A 16,424-nucleotide genomic window follows, 5' to 3' on the forward strand; every position below is an offset into this window, starting at 1 on the left:
ACCCCCCTTTCCCCTTCCCAAAGACCAAATCCCCCAGCAACAAAATCCCCAGGGATCCTTCCCGCGGCAGAACCTGCGAGGGCCAGCACATGGCTGGCAGCGGGGGTCCGGCCCGCCGGGTGCCTGGGGCTGGACGTGCCTCAAATATTTTCCATGCTGTATAAGCACCCGTGCTACACGCTCCCCCCCACCCCCCCGTCTCTGCTGGGAGGGCAGGCACCCGTGGGCCCCCTGCCCACCAGCCCCCTCCCCCACCTTTCTCCTGGCAGGGGTTCCATTGATAGGCAGGCGGCTAGAAAGCAGGAAAATCAGATTTTATTGATGAATGCGTCTTTTCAAGGAGACATCGGCATCCCCCACCCCACCCCGGAGCTTCGGAGGGAGCTGGTTTCCTTCAAAGTTTAATATGGGATGCTTAAAGTATCAAAATAGTGAGAGAAGCCTCAGCAAGTGCAAAGGGGGAAGGGGCAGGGGTCCTGGAGCCAAGGAGGGGTGGGATGCTGGGCTGTGGGACCCCGGTGAGAGCTGGGTGTTAGTGGGAAGGGCACAAGCTGGGGTAGAGGCAATAAATGAACTTTGAAAGCTGCAGGTTCAATACTAGAGAAATGGGAAGTTACAAAAATACTGTGGATCTTGGAAAATGATGCAGGCACTTGGGAAGGATAAAGAAGGCAGAGCTGGCTGGGGGCACGGGAAGGGGAAAAGCCCCACAGGAAGGCAAAGATCAGCTCTGGGGGTGACCCATAGCTTCCCAACCTCCCGTCTTGAGCAGAGGCACTGCTTCCAGCCTTGCTGTTCCCCAGAGGAGCCCTGGCTGAAGAAGATGCTCATGGAGGGGAGGTCAGTGCCTCCCAGGGAAGCTGGGGAGGAACAAGAAGAAGAGGAGGAAGATTCAGCCAGCAATAAGGCATTGGAGGTGAAAGGCGGCTCCGTGCAAGAGCTCAGGGAGGGACTGTGCTGCTCCCTGAGCCTCACTGCAGAGAAGCGGGTAAGGAGAGGAGAAAGGAGCACGAGCAGGACAGACAAAGGCACACAGAAATATCCCCTATGGTGGAGCTCTCCAGCCCCGCACCCTGAGGCTGGTGGGTGAGCCCTGAGCCGGTGCAGCCCCAGCTCCCAGCCCAGCCAGGTCCCTCCGGGCGCTCTGGCCGTGCCTGGGTGCACAAGGGCAGGTGGGCTGGGCGGCAAAGCGGAGCTGCTGGTGCGGCACCGGCTTGGAGCAGCAACTGGGTTAGTCCCGGCGCTCTGGGTGCGGGCAGAGCTCTGGCCTAGCCCAGGCAGCCCTTTGTTTCAGCCGGGTCATCTTAAATAGGAGCGGGCGGGCAGCAGTCTGTGCAGTGAGCGGCGGGAGAGCATGAGGCTCAGTTCTGCTCCTCATCCCGCAGCTCCGAGGGCAGGAACTTGTACTGCTGCTGCCGGATCATGGCCAGCTTCTTCCGCGCCTCCTCCAGCTCCCGCTCCTTGCGCAGCATCTCCTCCTGGGCGGCGATGATCTGCCGGGAGAGGGCCCTGGGGTCACCAGTTGCTTCTGACAGGGATGGCTGGGACAAGGCTGATGCCAAGGCCAGGCTCTCTGCTGCTGCTTCTCCCCCTTCACAGCCCCCCTGGGCTAGTGCGACCCCACACATGAGGGCTGTTGTCCCTGGGGTGGGGCCAGAGTCCTCTGGAGATAAGGGGGAGCAGCACAGCGCCCAGGGCTCAGCCCCACATGCCCTGTTCCAAGCTGCAAGCCTGTGGCTGCAGGGCAGCGCTGGGGCCTGAGGCAGCCCACACTGGGCAGATGTCACCTCTTACCCAATGCTCTGTCCTTCACACATGTAAGGGATACTGGAATAGTGTGGGCACCACACCAAGGAGAATCCAGGGTGTTATGGTCGTGGAGCATGCACGATGATTGGCTGTGCCCACTGCTACATGTGGCAGGGTGAGGGTGAAGCCACAGTGCTTAACTAGGTGGTATGGATGCACCCACCTTATTTTTTAAGCTCTCTGGAGATGTATCCCATGGCAGTGCGTGGTAGGGGATGTTCCCACGCTAACACAGGTTGCGGTGGCAGCTATTGCTGCCCATGCCCCATGAAAGCAGCACTGCTCCTCACCTGTGCAATCCCCCCGACCATCTTCTCCTTCACCACCACGGTCTCATCGTGGTCCTGGAAGGCAGCTGCCTTCTGTGCTGCCTTCACCAGATTGTCTGACGCTCTCTTCACCGCATTGCCAGCAGCCTGCAGTGGGAAGGAGGAGGGCATCAGCTTGAGCCCCATTCCCAGAGCACGATGGCAGCCTGAGGCGGGGGGTGTGAAGGAGCCCCTGCCCCAGGCCAAGCTGGCAGGCAGGACAGGCAGCCAGGCATGCTTGGAGCTGCAGGCAGGGATTCCTTTACATGGCTTGCTGCCTTGGCAGCCACTCATAACCATTTCAGGCTCTGCTGCTCCCAGCCAAGCTCTGGCTCCTGTCTGAGCAGTCAGGCAGGCACCAGGGGAGCAGACCCACCAACCCTCCTCTTGAACCCAAGGGACCAGAGCTGGGACCCGACGTCGAACCCCCAATGTGTGGGCATTAATCTTGTGTGCCTCTGAGGATTAAGGGTGCTACAAATATGCTCCCCTAACATGAACCTCACAAATGCTAGGGATGCAGTGCACATATTTCAGGCATTCCCCTGAACACCACTGGGCTCAAGCAGCCCAGCATCACTCATACACCTGGCACGCAGCTAGCAGTGAAGCCAAATCGACCTGAAGCCTGTGCTCCAATGATCTCCCTGCTGACAGAAAGCAGGCAGAGAGCACAAGCTCTGGGGAGCACCCACGTGCCCTCACCCCACTCCCACCCACGCCTTGAGCAGCTGGGGTTGGGGAAGGCAGCCTGGGACTCACCTGGAGCCGCTTCATGGCTTCTGAGTCGTGGTCAGCCTTCACCTTGCAGGCCACCAGGAGCTGTGCTGTGGAGGCAGCCACCTGCTTGGCAGATGAGATGAGCTTCTCCTCGCTGGCGTGGCCCTGCACTGCTGCATTGGCGGCTTCGCACAGGTTGTTGGTGGCAGCAGCCACCATGCGTGCCTGTGGTGAGAGGGGCTGTCAGGGGGGGTACAGGAGCCAACCCAGGGGAGAATATTCCTGGACTGGCACCAAGGAGGTTGTGGGGCAGAGCATGAAGACAATCAGCTTCCTTGCCATGTCTCAGCTGGTGGGAGAGGGAGCAAAAAGCACGGCTGCTTCCTCCACCGAGGAGAAGCACAAGGCCAAAGCAGCCTCATCTTTGCAATAGGAACCAAGAGGAAGGTCTCCCTCATCCCTCAAGCATGGCCTTGATACTCACAGCTGAAATGAGTCCCTGGGACCACTGTCCATCATCCACTGCATTGGCGGGGATGGCGCCCACCTGTGAGAATGGAGGAGTGAGGCTTGCTGCCCTGTGCATCCCTTGCCATGGGGCACAAGGCCTACAAACAGCCCTGGGAGAAGGGAGAATCCACCACACCCCTACATTTTCTTCTTTCTTTCCCTCTTCCTTTACCTTTCCTTGGGCCACTAATTCTCGCTGGGCTGCTGAGGCTGCCTTCACCAGGGCACTGGTGGCTGCAGCAATGGATTTGGCAGCTTCCAGGATCTGCTCCTCGAAATTCAGGCTCTCATCTGCTTGCTGCAGGCAAAAGCAGGGTGTGAGTCCCAGGCAGGGGTGCTGGGACAGTTCAGGCAGAGCAAGATGGTATCAAGGGGCTGAAGGAGCACATATAGAGTTGGATTAAGGGCTGTGGGGGACCAGAGGGTTTGGACTGCTCATGGAAAAGTCCAGCTGGGAACATGGGATGCAGGAGGAGCCACGGAAGAGGGACCAGCCATTGGATGTGGCTTCCCACTGTTCACACCCAGCCAAAGCACTGACAAGATAGCCCCAGTCCACCCCGACCTGAGCTTGGGATTCAGCCAAGGCTTAGCACCACTACCTTGGGCTTGGCTCTTGGTTTCAGCTGCTCCAGCTTCCTGGCAGCAGCCTAAGCCGCTGCCCCCAGCAGCTCGTTCTCAGCGATGACGGTGGGGTCTTCTGGGTCAACCCACTCCGTCCCTAGTAACACCAGGAAGCAAAGAAGGCTAAACCTGCGTGCAGCCTCATTTCTGACTCGTCCTACCTAGCCCCTCCAGCCTAGTCCCAGCCTTCAGTCCTGCCCCTTTGAGCGGGACCTTTTCCTCACCTTTCATGGCCTCGGCTGCCTGGATGAGCTCAGTGACAGAGCTGGCCACGCGCTTGGAGTAGCCTGCTAGCTGCTGCTTCAGCTCGTGAGTTGGTTTCTGCAGGATCTGTGGGGAAGGAGCAGGTGTAAGCATCTGGAAAAGGGGGATGTCACACTGGCCAGGGAAGGAGGCTGGGATCCCCAAGCTCTCCACGCATCTACACATCAGGTGTTGTCCGTGATGCTTTCTTGAGTGGCCCTGGCTGGTCTCTTCTGGCCTGAGGATGGGATGAGCTTCCCCTTAACTCTTCTACATCCACAGCTTCTGGGACATCTCACCGAAACAAGATGTTTGGAACAAGCCCTCCTGCACTCAGCAGCTACCCCCTCCAAGATCTCTATCCCAACAAAGCATTTCAGGCTCTTGAAGCATTTCCCCCTTGCTGTTCCCTCTTTGGAGATCTGTCTGCAAACAAAAGCTGGGCAAAGGGGGGGACCCTGGAGGCATGTCCCAGCCCAGGAGGGCTGTCCCTGCTGGGACAAGGTGGCAGGCAGAGCTACGAGGGTCCTTCAGCAGGGTGAGACACATGCAAAGACCACAGCACACACGTGTGCACACACACACACAAACAGGGTCTGTAGGCACAAGCAGAGCTCACCCTGACCAAACTCACACTGCACAGGCAGCAGCTGCCCACCAGCTAGAGCAGGTGTGAGTACACACACACACACGGACCCTGGGGTCCCTGTGGACACGCAAGTGCCACCCCAGCACTGGGCTGGGCACACAGACACACTGTGAGCAAGGCTCATGCTGAGGTTAGACACCAGCAGGCATCCCAACGCCACCTTACTCACCGGCTGACAGGGAGAGAGGGAGGGAGAAGAGAGAGAAAGAGCAGTGAACAGCCTGGCCAGAACACGTGGATGCTGGGGACAGGGGCATGGGGAGCACAGGAGAGGTAGGTGCTCTCCAGTAGGGAGTGCAGCACAGCCAAGAGAGGTGGGAATGAAGGATCAGAGGTCCCAGGCGAGAAGCTGTGCTGCCATCGTTAGCTCATACTTCAGCCTGGCAGTGCTGGGGGAGCACCTGGATGAGGCTCTCAAGGCTGGACAAGCCACCCACACCCAGAGCAGCTACAGAGCCACTCTCCTCCTTGCCCCCTTTAAATCTTATTTCTCCCGACTCTGAACTGCTTCACTGCAGTTTTCAGTCACCAGATCTCTCTTGCTTTTGCAGGGAGAGACCTATTGTTACCAAATACCGAGTCCCCGTGGCGGTTGAAATTCCTTCCCCTCCCCAGTGAAATATGCAGGCGTTCCCACTCCTCTGCTGGGAGACACGTTTTCCATCCTGAGTCAAATAACCCTCTTTCTTGAACCCTAACCATGCTCATTCACATTCCATGCAAGGCACTGATCCCCATGGGGACCCAGCACACAGTAATGGGCTTGCTGCTGCTGGGGAGTGAGGCAGCATCACATCCACCATCTCCCCTCCCATTCCCTTACATCCTTCCTGCTTGCGGCTTTCCAGGGACCTGCTGCCCTCTGATAAATGGGACCCCACGTGCTTCGTTCTTGCCTCTGCAGACTAGAGTACTGCAGAAGCTGGGGAGCTCATGGCTTTACCCAGGACTTGTGTGAAGCCATCCCAGCAAAGTCTCTGGAGCTGTCTGTGGCTTAGAATCCCCAGGCTGAGGGTACACACGAGATGGGTGGCTTGTCCTCATACACTCATCCAGACTAAATGCCACGTTATTAAGCCTGCTATCTGTCCTTGCGACATGTTTAAAACTGCTAAGTGGTCTCTCTCTGGAGCTGAAGGTACCCTGGAGGCTGAGCTTACTAAGATGCACCTGCAGCGAACACTTCATGGGATTGTATCAAATATTTACGAGACATTGTGTGGTGGCCGGATGGTCACACTCTAAATACAGCAGAATAGTGTGTTCCTGCAAGTAGGCTGACCTCAGGCACTGCCACGTGCCACTAAGTCACGATTTTCCCAATCATCTGCTAACAGGTCAGCCAGAGAATTTCTCCTTAGCACTCCAACCTTGGCTGCCATGACTTATGTGTAGCTCAAGCATCTTCCAGACAGACATTTGATCTAGACATAGAGGATGGAAAACTCACTGTACTCCTTGAATCTGAACCCCAATGGTTACTTCCTTCAGATAAAACAACCCTTTGACTTGCTCTCCACCCAGCTTCAATTTCTAGCAATTGATGCCTGCCCACCTCCCCTGTGTGCTGCCAGTGCTGGTTAACCTCTGCCTAAAGGAGCTTTCCCTGCAGGAAACCACAGTCGGAGCTCCACCGCCTTGTGTCTGGTGAGCCTGACTGGCACACTCCCACCAAGCCCTTCTAACCAGCTTAGTGAAACCCTGCTACAGGCCTGACTCGCCCTCAGTCTTTTTCCTGACTCTGGTTTGAGGGCTCCTGCAGCACTGTGGGCTAGGTCTGTGCATCTCTCCAGTACCCTCGACTCCACCTTTGCAAACTTGCCAAGAATGCAAACTACTGGAAGGACCTCACTCGATCCTTTCTACCGCTCTACAGTCTTAATTTGCTTCTTGTAAATTACACCCGTCTTGTAGGACAGTTAATGAAAACAGCCAGCTGAAGTTCTTGGGAAGGCTGAGATAGAGGAAGACTGGATAAACAGGGTGCAGCTGGTGTTTGCAATCATCACCTCTGCTATCATGGGCACAAAACACCACCCACACTGCAGTGACCTTAACAAGCTGTTTTCACACTGCCTGAAGTCTCTTACTCCCACCACTTTTACTGGAAGCTGCTTCAGGATTTGCTTCTGTGTTGTCAAATTTCCAGCATCCATCTGTTTACAGCCAGTTAATCTTCATCTGTTGTTAGCCAAATACCTTTCTTCAGAGCCTCTTTATCTTTCTGCTTCCCAGGCAGGAGTTCAGATGTGCTGTGCCAGCACAGGTAGTAAACAGGGCAGTGCAAAGACCTTAGCAGGAAGGGGAGAGCCCAGAAGACCATGGGGATACGGGGAGCTCTACAGGTGGCCTCTGCACAGCAGGGGAACCGTGGTGGGAACACTCACCACCAGCACATGCTCCAGCAGCTCCAGGTAGCCACCGGCACACTCCTTGCCAAAGCGCAGCGCCCGCTGCCGCACGTCCCCGCTCACCTCTGGGTGGTAGGCAGCTTCCTGAAAGCCAGAGACAGGAAAGATCCCATTGGCATCCAGCGCCAACCCTGCTGGCACCCGCAGCACCCCCACAAACCTTGCCAGTCCCACATCCCATCCCACCCCACCCCACCTTGCAGGCACGCAGCATGTCAGCGATGGCACGGCGGCTCAGGTTGGCCGTGGCAATGACATCCTCCTGCCGACACGAGTTGCCGGCGGCCACCGCCTTGGCTGTGGCCATCGTGATGCCCTTCGTCATACGGATGAAGTCCTCTGGGGTGGAGACCTTGGCAGGTGGCACTGGGGAGGAGAAGACCTGCCAGGGGAGAGGCAGAGGTGAGCCCCAGGGCAGCAGGCGGGAGGGACGGTGGCAGCACCGTGGCCATACTCACTGCCAGCTCTTGGCGTATGTGCTCTATGGTGGCCTCCAGCGCCCGCGTCCCCTTCGTGGCCTCGTCCTCAACAGCCTTCACTGTCTTCAGCAAGGAAGTGACATTTGTCACCATCACCTGTGGAAAGGAAAAGGGAGCCTGGTGAAGTGCTATGCAAGCTCGAGGCTGCTGCCAGCACCTGTCCCTCCCCTGTAGTTTGGTATAAAATAGCCCCATCCCCATACTCCTCTCACACCACCTCATCTTGTTCTCCTACTCAATGCCTCGTCTGCATGCTGTGCCCTGCCTTTCATGTACCCCTTCCTCCCCTCTAGCCCTGCCTGCCCCACAGTTGTCCTCCTGCCCCCAGCTAGGCAGGGAAGCACCCCCACTCTTTTCTCCAGTCCCCTCTGCACCATACTCTCCTTCCCACCACGCCCAGTTCAGACCTTGGCAGAGTTCTTCAGCTGGTAGACAGCAGGGTCATCCCCAGCTTTGCCAGCAGCTGCCTTGGTGGCACCAATCAGGTCTCCAAGTGCCTTGGCCACATCCTTCACAGCATTGATCAGGACCACCTGGGGAGAGCAAGACCAGGGCAATTGCATTGGGTCACACTCAGGCACCTGGACACACAGGTCGTGTGGCCCAGCAGTGAGAAATTTGGGTATCGCAGGCCACACAGGGGGTCCAGCTCTGCTAGCACCAGCAAAGCCCAGCCAATCCTCTCCACAACATGCAGGATGCAGCCCAGAGCACCACATGACACCTGGAACCCTCAAGCCTCTCAAGCAACATACAAGAGGCCTCCATTCACCCTACACGTCCCATCCTACCTGAGTCTCTGGGTCTTCAGATCCCAGGCTGGCAGCACCCAGCTTCACCACCTCTGCCAGGCGGGTGATGGTGGACACAGAGGACTGGGCAGCCTGGGCTAGCTTCTCCTGGCTGGCTGTGGCATTCTGCACTAACACCTTGGTGTCCTCCACCAGTGCCTTGGCAGTCTTCAAGATGCCCTCTCTAGGGAGAAGAAACGAGTCAGAGAGGACAAAGCCCTCTACATGCACACGTGGTCCTTGGTATGTAAAGACTGTGGACCCTGCTGTCTGTAAGCACAAGGTGGAATACAAGCTCAATCCTGGAGACATTCAAAACTTGCCTGGATGTGTTCCTGTGTAATTTGCTCTAGGGGATCCTGCTCTAGCAGGGGAGTTGGACTAGATGATCTCCAAAGGTCCCTTCTAACCCCAACCACTCTTCTGTGATTCTGTGTGTGTGAGCTGAACTTGCAGCTCTCCTTGGGGCTGGTCCACCACTCAGAAAGACAGGAGACCATGGGACAGAGCCTGACCACCCCCATCTCTGAGCTGAGCAGAGGCTGAGCGAGGTGCCTGGGTACCTGTGGTCTGCAAAGGTCTCAGAGTTCTCCCGGTTGAGGGTTCCTGCCGTGGCAAACATGATGGTGGTGTCGAGGTCAGCAATGATGCCAGAGACAGCACTGGCTGCTGTGATGCAGGCTTGTGTCCCACGGTTCCCAGCCTGAAGAGCTGCCAGCACGTGAGACACCTGTAGGATACAAGTAGGGTGACTGGGGCATCAGAACAGGTTCAGGCAACCCCTGCTGCACACACCTTCTCTGACACCTCCCAGGATGAAGCTGCTCCATACCAAAGAAAGGAACTGGGAATTGTGTGGTCTGGACACTGCTTCTTAGCTTCCAGTTATTTATTTTTACTTTGTGACTATTGTGTTTGGGGGTTCAGAAGGTATTGGACTCTAGTAGTTTTCAAATAAATAAGGTTACCATGATGGGCAACAGAACATCACAGCTCATTCCCTCTTTAGCTGCTAAGCTCAGTATCTGTTCTTGGGCAAGCACTCACGGGAGAACAAGTTTCCTGATGGAAAGCAATCTTGGAAAGGAAGAATCTGCAGGAGGTCCTGAGCATGCAGGCACATGCCTGGCATGATGAACAAGTGTTTGTCTTGCTTTCATGATTTTGCTGACAAGCACCACTCCTTTATGCTCTCCAAGCACAGTTTTTAGCCATATCTTCATCTGTTACTCAAAAGTCTGATCTTCAGACTGAATAATGGACAGAATGCTGTCCACCATGCCAGAAGGTAAGGGGTAGATCCATCACCCAGAAAGAGAAGCTAGCTTGGCTGGAGATGGAGCAAACACTATGCCCAGTGCTACAAGGGCTGATTTGAGCTACCACCAGCATGTAAATCAGTCTCTCTTGGCAGGCTTTCATTGGCACAACAGCAGGCAGCACCTGGAGACAACATTCACCCACCAAAGCACAAACAACAGTTACGGGTGCCTGGAGAGGGGGATCCAACCTCCACCCTGTCAGCTGGGCAGGGTGAGCTGAGAGAGGTGGCAGAGCCCACCAGGACTCAGGGAGAACCTAGCATGCTGGCTCCAAGAGCATATGGCTCAATACAGCATCCCTCCCACCTCGCCATGCTGTCGTAATTTCTCTCTGGGCCACTTACCTTCTCAGAAACCTTGCGTGCACTCTCTATCAGCTCCTTCTTGGTGTAGGCATCGCTGGGGCTGCACTGCAGGGCTCCAGCCTTGGTGACCAGGGCGGCACAGCCGTGACCCAGCTCCTGCACCCGGCGCTTGATGTGGGAGCCAATCTGGAGGGGAATACATGTGTGAGAGACCCAGCATCAGTGGTACCTGCTGGGAAACACCAGCCACTCCCACCCAGCTCCTCCATCCCAAACCTCCCACTCCAGAGGGGGAACATGGAAAGGAGGTATTGCTCCACATTTGCACACTGTCTTGCAGGGGAGGTGTGCAGGGAATGTTTCCTGTCCCCAGCTGTCAGGAGCAGCCGTGACCCAGCTCCTGCACCCGGCGCTTGATGTGGGAGCCAATCTGGAGGGGAATACATGTGTGAGAGACCCAGCATCAGTGGTACCTGCTGGGAAACACCAGCCACTCCCACCCAGCTCCTCCATCCCAAACCTCCCACTCCAGAGGGGGAACATGGAAAGGAGGTATTGCTCCACATTTGCACACTGTCTTGCAGGGGAGGTGTGCAGGGAATGTTTCCTGTCCCCAGCTGTCAGGAGGTTTGAGTGTCCCTGTCCTCTGCTCTCACACCTCAGCAGACCCTGCTCTGGCCCACAGCACAACTCCAGCACTCTCCCCCATGCTCTCACCTCCTCATTCTCAGCAGTGAGGGCAGCCAGCTTGGCCTCTTGTGCCAGCTGCCCATAGTCGTTGGTGAGCTGGTTGGCCAGTATGCCCAGCTCGTCTGGGTTGGTGGTGGATTTAGTGACCTGTCGGTGGAAGAAAAGTAGGAGTTGGAGGGGACCAGTGCTGGGATGGGCAAGCAAGGAGGGTAGTCACCCTGCTTGGGAGGCAGGCACTGCTTCCTGCAGTATTAGGCTTGCTTGCACCCACCATCTCCTGCACAGTCACTGCAATGGCCTTGGCTGTCTTCACCATGGTGGTCTGGTAGTCCACAAAGCTGCCCTCTGGCTCGCCCATTGGTCCCTCATCCAGCTGAAAGAGACAATCATGAGACTCTGGCTCCAGCTCCAGTCCAAATACTTTGTAGGGTTTCACCCTGACTGTTCGTCTCTTCCACCCATAGCCCTAGCCAGGTCCACTCCACCCTCCCCTCACCTGGTTGATGGCCTGGGTGATGGAGTCCACCATGCCCCCGACAACACCTGCAGCGCTGGCTGCCTCATTCAGGGTGGTGGTCAGGTCCTCCACTGCTTCCTTCATCATCTGCACAGCCTCCTCCAGAGCTTCCTGGGTGTGGGCAGCTTGCTGCAAAGATGAGCAAGAGTGAAGATATGCGGGCAGCAGCTCCCATCCTGACAGGGATGCTGCACACTTACCTCAGGTTCCCGTGTCTGGCACACACATGTGCATCACACAGCACCCACATGCAAAGGGGAGCATCCCACTGACATGTGCTCCTGCTCACCTTGGGGTTCCCACCAGCCTCCTTGGCTGTATACAGCATCTGCAAGGCAGACTCAGCCAGCGTTTTGGTCTGGTCCAGGAGGTTCATCTGCTGCTGGTGGTTGGGTGTTTTGGAGGCAGCTCCCAGCCGCCATAATGAGCGGCTCAAAGTACTGTGCCATCTGGGACACCTACGGAAGAGCAGCATCAGCATCAGCAGCTTCCAGCCCCAGCTCCCTTGTGCCTTCCCTCCCACCACAAGCTCCTCCATGTGCACTGAGTGCCTTGTCAGCAGCTCCCTATCCCTGTGTTACCTTGTGCCCCAGCTGCGAGGCCTCGGCCCGTGCCGCGCTGGCCACAGGCTCGATCAGGTTGCTGATCTCCTGGACAGCTGTGATCATCTGGTTGTGCAAAGCCTGTTGCAAAAAGAGGGCATCGCGTGAGGCTGCAGCAGGGCTAGGGTCCTGCTGGGAGCCTGAGGAAAGGACGCCTGCCCCTGTTGAGCCTTGCAGCAGCACTTCCCTGACCCACCTCCTGGGAGATGTCTTCTCGGGGGGCCAGCTGCTGGCTGATGGCAGCAAGGGAGGCCTGGTCCACCTCCCGCATGCATCTGTTCAGGACTTCGATGGCTTCATCACACTCCCGCTGTCCTGGAGCTTTGTCCCTGCATGACAGAGGAATCAGTTATGCCACCCCTTTGACCCCAGCAACCTGGCATCATAGAGACCCAGCATGCTGGCACGCATTCCCATCAACCAATGCCAGGGATGGAGGAGCAGCTCGAGTGCAGGACAAGAGGGACAGCATCTTCTGCCCCACCCCTTGCCTCCACCCATCGGCAGCAGACAAGGACAAGACGAGACAAAACATCCTCAGAGATGTTAGTTCAAAGCAGGGGTACCTGCCAGCAGGGATGGGGCTGTGGCCAAGGGCAGGTCTCGCCTCACCTCATGTTGGTGATCAGCTTCTTGATGGAGTCCGAGACGGTGCGAGAGTGTCCAGCCAGCACCGACCACTGCGGCGGGTCCTTGGGGTTGACGGCCAGGGAGCGGGCGGTCTGGATGAGGCCAGCAGAGCTCTCCAGCATGGTCTTGGCTGAAGAGACAATGGGCTCCATGGCTCTGCGGCCCTGTGAAAGGAGATCAGAGAATGGCAGGGGCTGAAAGGGAACTCTGGAGATCATCTGCAAAAACAGGTTGCACGGGATGGCATCCAGGCAGGTTTTGAGTATCTCCACAGAAGGAGACTCCACAGCCTTCCTGGGAAGCCTGTTCCAGTGCTCTGTCACCCTCACGGTAAATTTTATCCTCATGTTCAGATGGTATTTCCTGTGTTTCAGTTTGTGCCTGTTGCCCCTTGCCCAGCTGGGTCACCCCTGAAAAGATTCTGTCCCCACGCTCTTGACACGTGAACTTTAGCTATTTTTAAGCATTTATAAGATCTCCTCTCAGCCTTCTCCTGGCTAAACAGACCCAGGTCTTCATAAGGTGATGAAGGCTCATAAGACAGATGTTTCAGTGCCCTGATCAACTTTGTAGCCCTCTTTCCAGTAGTTCTTTGTCTTTCTTGTACTGGGGGCCCAGAACTGGACACATTACTCCAGATGTGGCCTCTGGCCTCACTAGGGCAAAGGGGGAAGAAGATGCCCCTCAACTTGCTGGTCACACTCTTCTTAATGCACCCCAGGATGTTATTTACCTTCTTGGCCACAAGGGTATATTGCTGGGCCATTATTGCCCAGCAGGACTCCCAGGTCCTTCACAGAGCTCCTTTCCAGCAGGCAAACCTCTAACCTGCACTGGTGCCTGAGGTTATTCCTCCCTAGGTGCAGGACCCTGCACTTGCCTTTACTGAACTTTATTAGGTTCCCAGTGATGGACCAGTGATGCATGTGAGGGACTGTGCCTGGGAAGTTACCCCCCACTCTCATGACCCTCAGCTCAGAGCAGCCCCTCGAAGTCAAGGCTTGCCACCCTCCCAAGGCACTATCCCCACACTGGGTCTCCATCACAAGCTCAGGAGCTCCTCCTCAATCTCTGGCAGCCCCCATCACTCTCCCAGCCCCCGTGGCATCTCACCTCTGGGCTGATCTGGGCAGGAACAGTGGCAAACTCTGGGTTGGAGGCAAAAGCTGTCAGGTTATCCACAGCCTCTATGAGAGGGGCGGTGGCAGCGCGGCACCGCTCCCGGTTCTCCTCGTTGAAGTCACCATCCAGCGCCTGGCGTGGAGAGATCAGAGAAGTTACCCAACCCACACCGTGCCCCACGTCCCATCCCCACCACGGTGCCCCAGCAGGGAGACCACACCTTGATGGTCTTCACCAGGTTGGCCGTGCTGTTGGCCACCTCCTTGGCTGACTGGACAAACTGGCGCTTGGCCACAGGGTTGGCGGTGCGGGAGGAGGCCAGGCGGCAGGTGTTGCACAGGGCCGAGGTGTGCTTCGCTACGATGGTGGCTGCTGACAGCACCTGTGGGGAAGAGCAGGATGAGGCTCCACCAGGATGTCCCATCCCTCCAGCTCTCTCCCTTCCCACCAGCCCCATGTTGGGCACCAGGGAGCAGAGTTCTTTCTTGGGATCCTAGATGGACTGCCAAGGTCCTGCATGTCCATACAGCCCCTCATCTGAACTGTCACCATTGCACCAAAGCTGACAGCTAGTTCCTCAAACAGCTGATGAAACACAAGCCATAATCTTGGCCAGCTCTTGAGAAGCAGCTCTTCCAAATAGCTTTGAATTCCCTTTCGTCCAAGAAAATGCCCGTAACGGTGCCCCATCTCATGCTCACCTGGGACTGGGTGCAAGCAGGGTCCACCAGGTTCTGGCAGGCCATCTGGATAGCTTGGTTAGCTCTGGCAAACTGAGTGGGGTCTACCAAGCCCTGCTGTCCAGCCTGGCTGTTGGGGTCCGAGACACCCACAAGGTAGGCAGCCTAGAATCAGGAGAGAGGTGGTGAGAACTCAAGAACAGTGGGGTGGCCCAGAGTGGGCATGGGCTACAGAGGAGGCTGGCAGCACCATACCAGGGGGCCAGGCTTGTAGGGGCAGGAGAGAGATGCATATGGCAACTATGCATCAGGGGTAACAATGAGGGCTGGGACCAAACGTGTCTCACCTGTGCAGCTGCTTCTGTCAGCCCGCACAGAGCTTTGGAGGCAGCACTGATGGAGTCACCAAACTCGGGCAGTTTGCTGTTCTTGGCATTCTGGGAGATGCCAGCCATGGACTCTCCCAGCACCTGCAGGACATACCATGCACTAGTCAGAGACCACCACCTACTCCTGCACTATGCTCCAAGGCTCAGAAGTCAGTATGTTTCATTAACAGGGGTGGAACTACCTTTTCCTTTGCCCAACATGCTTCCCAGACTTCCCCATCCTTCTCCAAACCTCCACCTCCAGCTCAGAGCTCACCTTGGAGTTCTCCATAACACTGTCAAGGCAGTTGAAGTAGGACATATCATTGACGGTCTGGGTGGGGTTCTCTAACAGTTCCTTCACCGTCTGTAGGGACACATGATTCAGGGGAGTGGTTCGTGCCTTCCACTGGCATCTCCTCTTTGCTCCCTCCTGCCCCTTGCAGCAGGGTGCAGCTCCCTCCTCCCCCACCTCATCACCCAGCCATCTCAGCCCCTCCACTGCTTCGTCAAGATGTGGTTTCTCACCTCCAGCTCACGCAGGGCGTTGTCGCACTCCTTCTGGCCTGGTGCCTGCTGGGTGCACATGGTGATCAGCTGGTTAATGCTGTCGGTCACGGCCCTGATGGGGACAGGGAGAAAGACCCACGGATCAACACCAGCCCCGCCACCTGGGCCCACTGCTACAGCAAACAGCTCACAGGGAGTGGTTCTTCCTACCGTGCTGCTGCTGCCAGCTGATTCTTGAGGTTGGGGGCTGCAGGGTCGGCGGACAGCGCCTTTGCAGCCAGCAACAGCTTGCTGGAGGACATGGAGATGCTCTTCAAGTTCGACACCACCTGCGCCTGGTCTTCCTTACTCTGCAAGGAAACAAAAAGAGTTTAGCTGCAGCAGACTTCCAAGCTCCACACCCACTCAGGGTTTTCTCCAGTGGTTTTCAAGCTGAGCCGGTTCCCTTCATCAAACTTGTTCACCAACAGCAAGAATATGGCGGTAACTCTTGCTGAACAACCCCAAGCCACTTCCTCCCTGTTGCTGCTGCTTTGCACAGCCCCGGACCACATCCCACCAGCTGTGTTTGCCACAGCCAGCCTAATCACCACTGCCAGGCTAACCTGCCTCCAGCCAGCTGCCTTCTCAGGCACCCCAAACCCCTCACAGTACCCAGGAACCCCCAACAGGTGTTTGCTCTTACCGGGGACTGGCTGGCCATCTCCACTCCCGCCTGCAAGAACTCATTGAAGTCCTGCCCAAATTTGCCAGAGGACTTGGCCAGGTCTTGAGGGGTGCCACGCGATGCCTGCACCAGCTCCTTGGCTGACTGGTTCAGCCCTGCAGCCGCCCGGTTCAGCTGGCTCTGCGCCTCCTGGAAGCTCTTGGTGCTGGGAGGGAACTGGAGGCAGGGAGAAAAGTTAGGAGAGGTAGCGAGGGGGATGGAGACAGAGGATGAAGGTTTTGCACATGCTTGGGGATATGCTGCAGAGGAAGCTGGTGTGGACAGACCTGTTTGCCCTTCTACAAGGCTTTCCCTTTCTCCTCCCGCCCCTGCTCAGCTCACCGAATCTGCCAGCAGCCTCTTGCTGGCCTCTCCCACCATGCGGATGGCAGCATCCACATCCCGTTGTCCCGGCAGGCAGTTGACGC

At 56.8% G+C, this 16,424-nt stretch overlaps 1 protein-coding gene across 1 annotated transcript in view; it reads right to left on the reverse strand.

The window, feature by feature from the left end:
• Positions 1 to 1,157: 1,157 nt before the first annotated feature.
• TLN1 (talin 1) overlaps positions 1,158 to 16,424 on the reverse strand; it is a 32,090-nt gene continuing 16,823 nt past the window's right edge. The window contains 31 exon segments of the mRNA XM_010008778.1: positions 1,158 to 1,493; positions 2,100 to 2,225; positions 2,880 to 3,062; positions 3,322 to 3,384; positions 3,520 to 3,645; positions 3,950 to 4,068; positions 4,196 to 4,301; positions 7,251 to 7,358; positions 7,471 to 7,656; positions 7,733 to 7,849; positions 8,161 to 8,286; positions 8,545 to 8,728; positions 9,108 to 9,274; positions 10,211 to 10,357; positions 10,889 to 11,008; positions 11,133 to 11,234; positions 11,358 to 11,507; positions 11,668 to 11,791; positions 11,793 to 11,836; positions 11,960 to 12,061; positions 12,177 to 12,309; positions 12,593 to 12,774; positions 13,724 to 13,864; positions 13,953 to 14,114; positions 14,434 to 14,577; positions 14,760 to 14,882; positions 15,058 to 15,147; positions 15,309 to 15,402; positions 15,501 to 15,640; positions 15,976 to 16,173; positions 16,339 to 16,424. Coding sequence (XP_010007080.1) covers positions 1,362 to 1,493; positions 2,100 to 2,225; positions 2,880 to 3,062; positions 3,322 to 3,384; positions 3,520 to 3,645; positions 3,950 to 4,068; positions 4,196 to 4,301; positions 7,251 to 7,358; positions 7,471 to 7,656; positions 7,733 to 7,849; positions 8,161 to 8,286; positions 8,545 to 8,728; positions 9,108 to 9,274; positions 10,211 to 10,357; positions 10,889 to 11,008; positions 11,133 to 11,234; positions 11,358 to 11,507; positions 11,668 to 11,791; positions 11,793 to 11,836; positions 11,960 to 12,061; positions 12,177 to 12,309; positions 12,593 to 12,774; positions 13,724 to 13,864; positions 13,953 to 14,114; positions 14,434 to 14,577; positions 14,760 to 14,882; positions 15,058 to 15,147; positions 15,309 to 15,402; positions 15,501 to 15,640; positions 15,976 to 16,173; positions 16,339 to 16,424 — 4,025 coding nt within the window. The 3' untranslated portion in view covers positions 1,158 to 1,361.

Source organism: Chaetura pelagica, unplaced genomic scaffold, assembly GCF_000747805.2.
Source record: "Chaetura pelagica isolate M959 unplaced genomic scaffold, ChaPel_1.0 scaffold31, whole genome shotgun sequence".
NCBI classification, from domain to species: Eukaryota; Metazoa; Chordata; class Aves; order Apodiformes; family Apodidae; genus Chaetura; species Chaetura pelagica.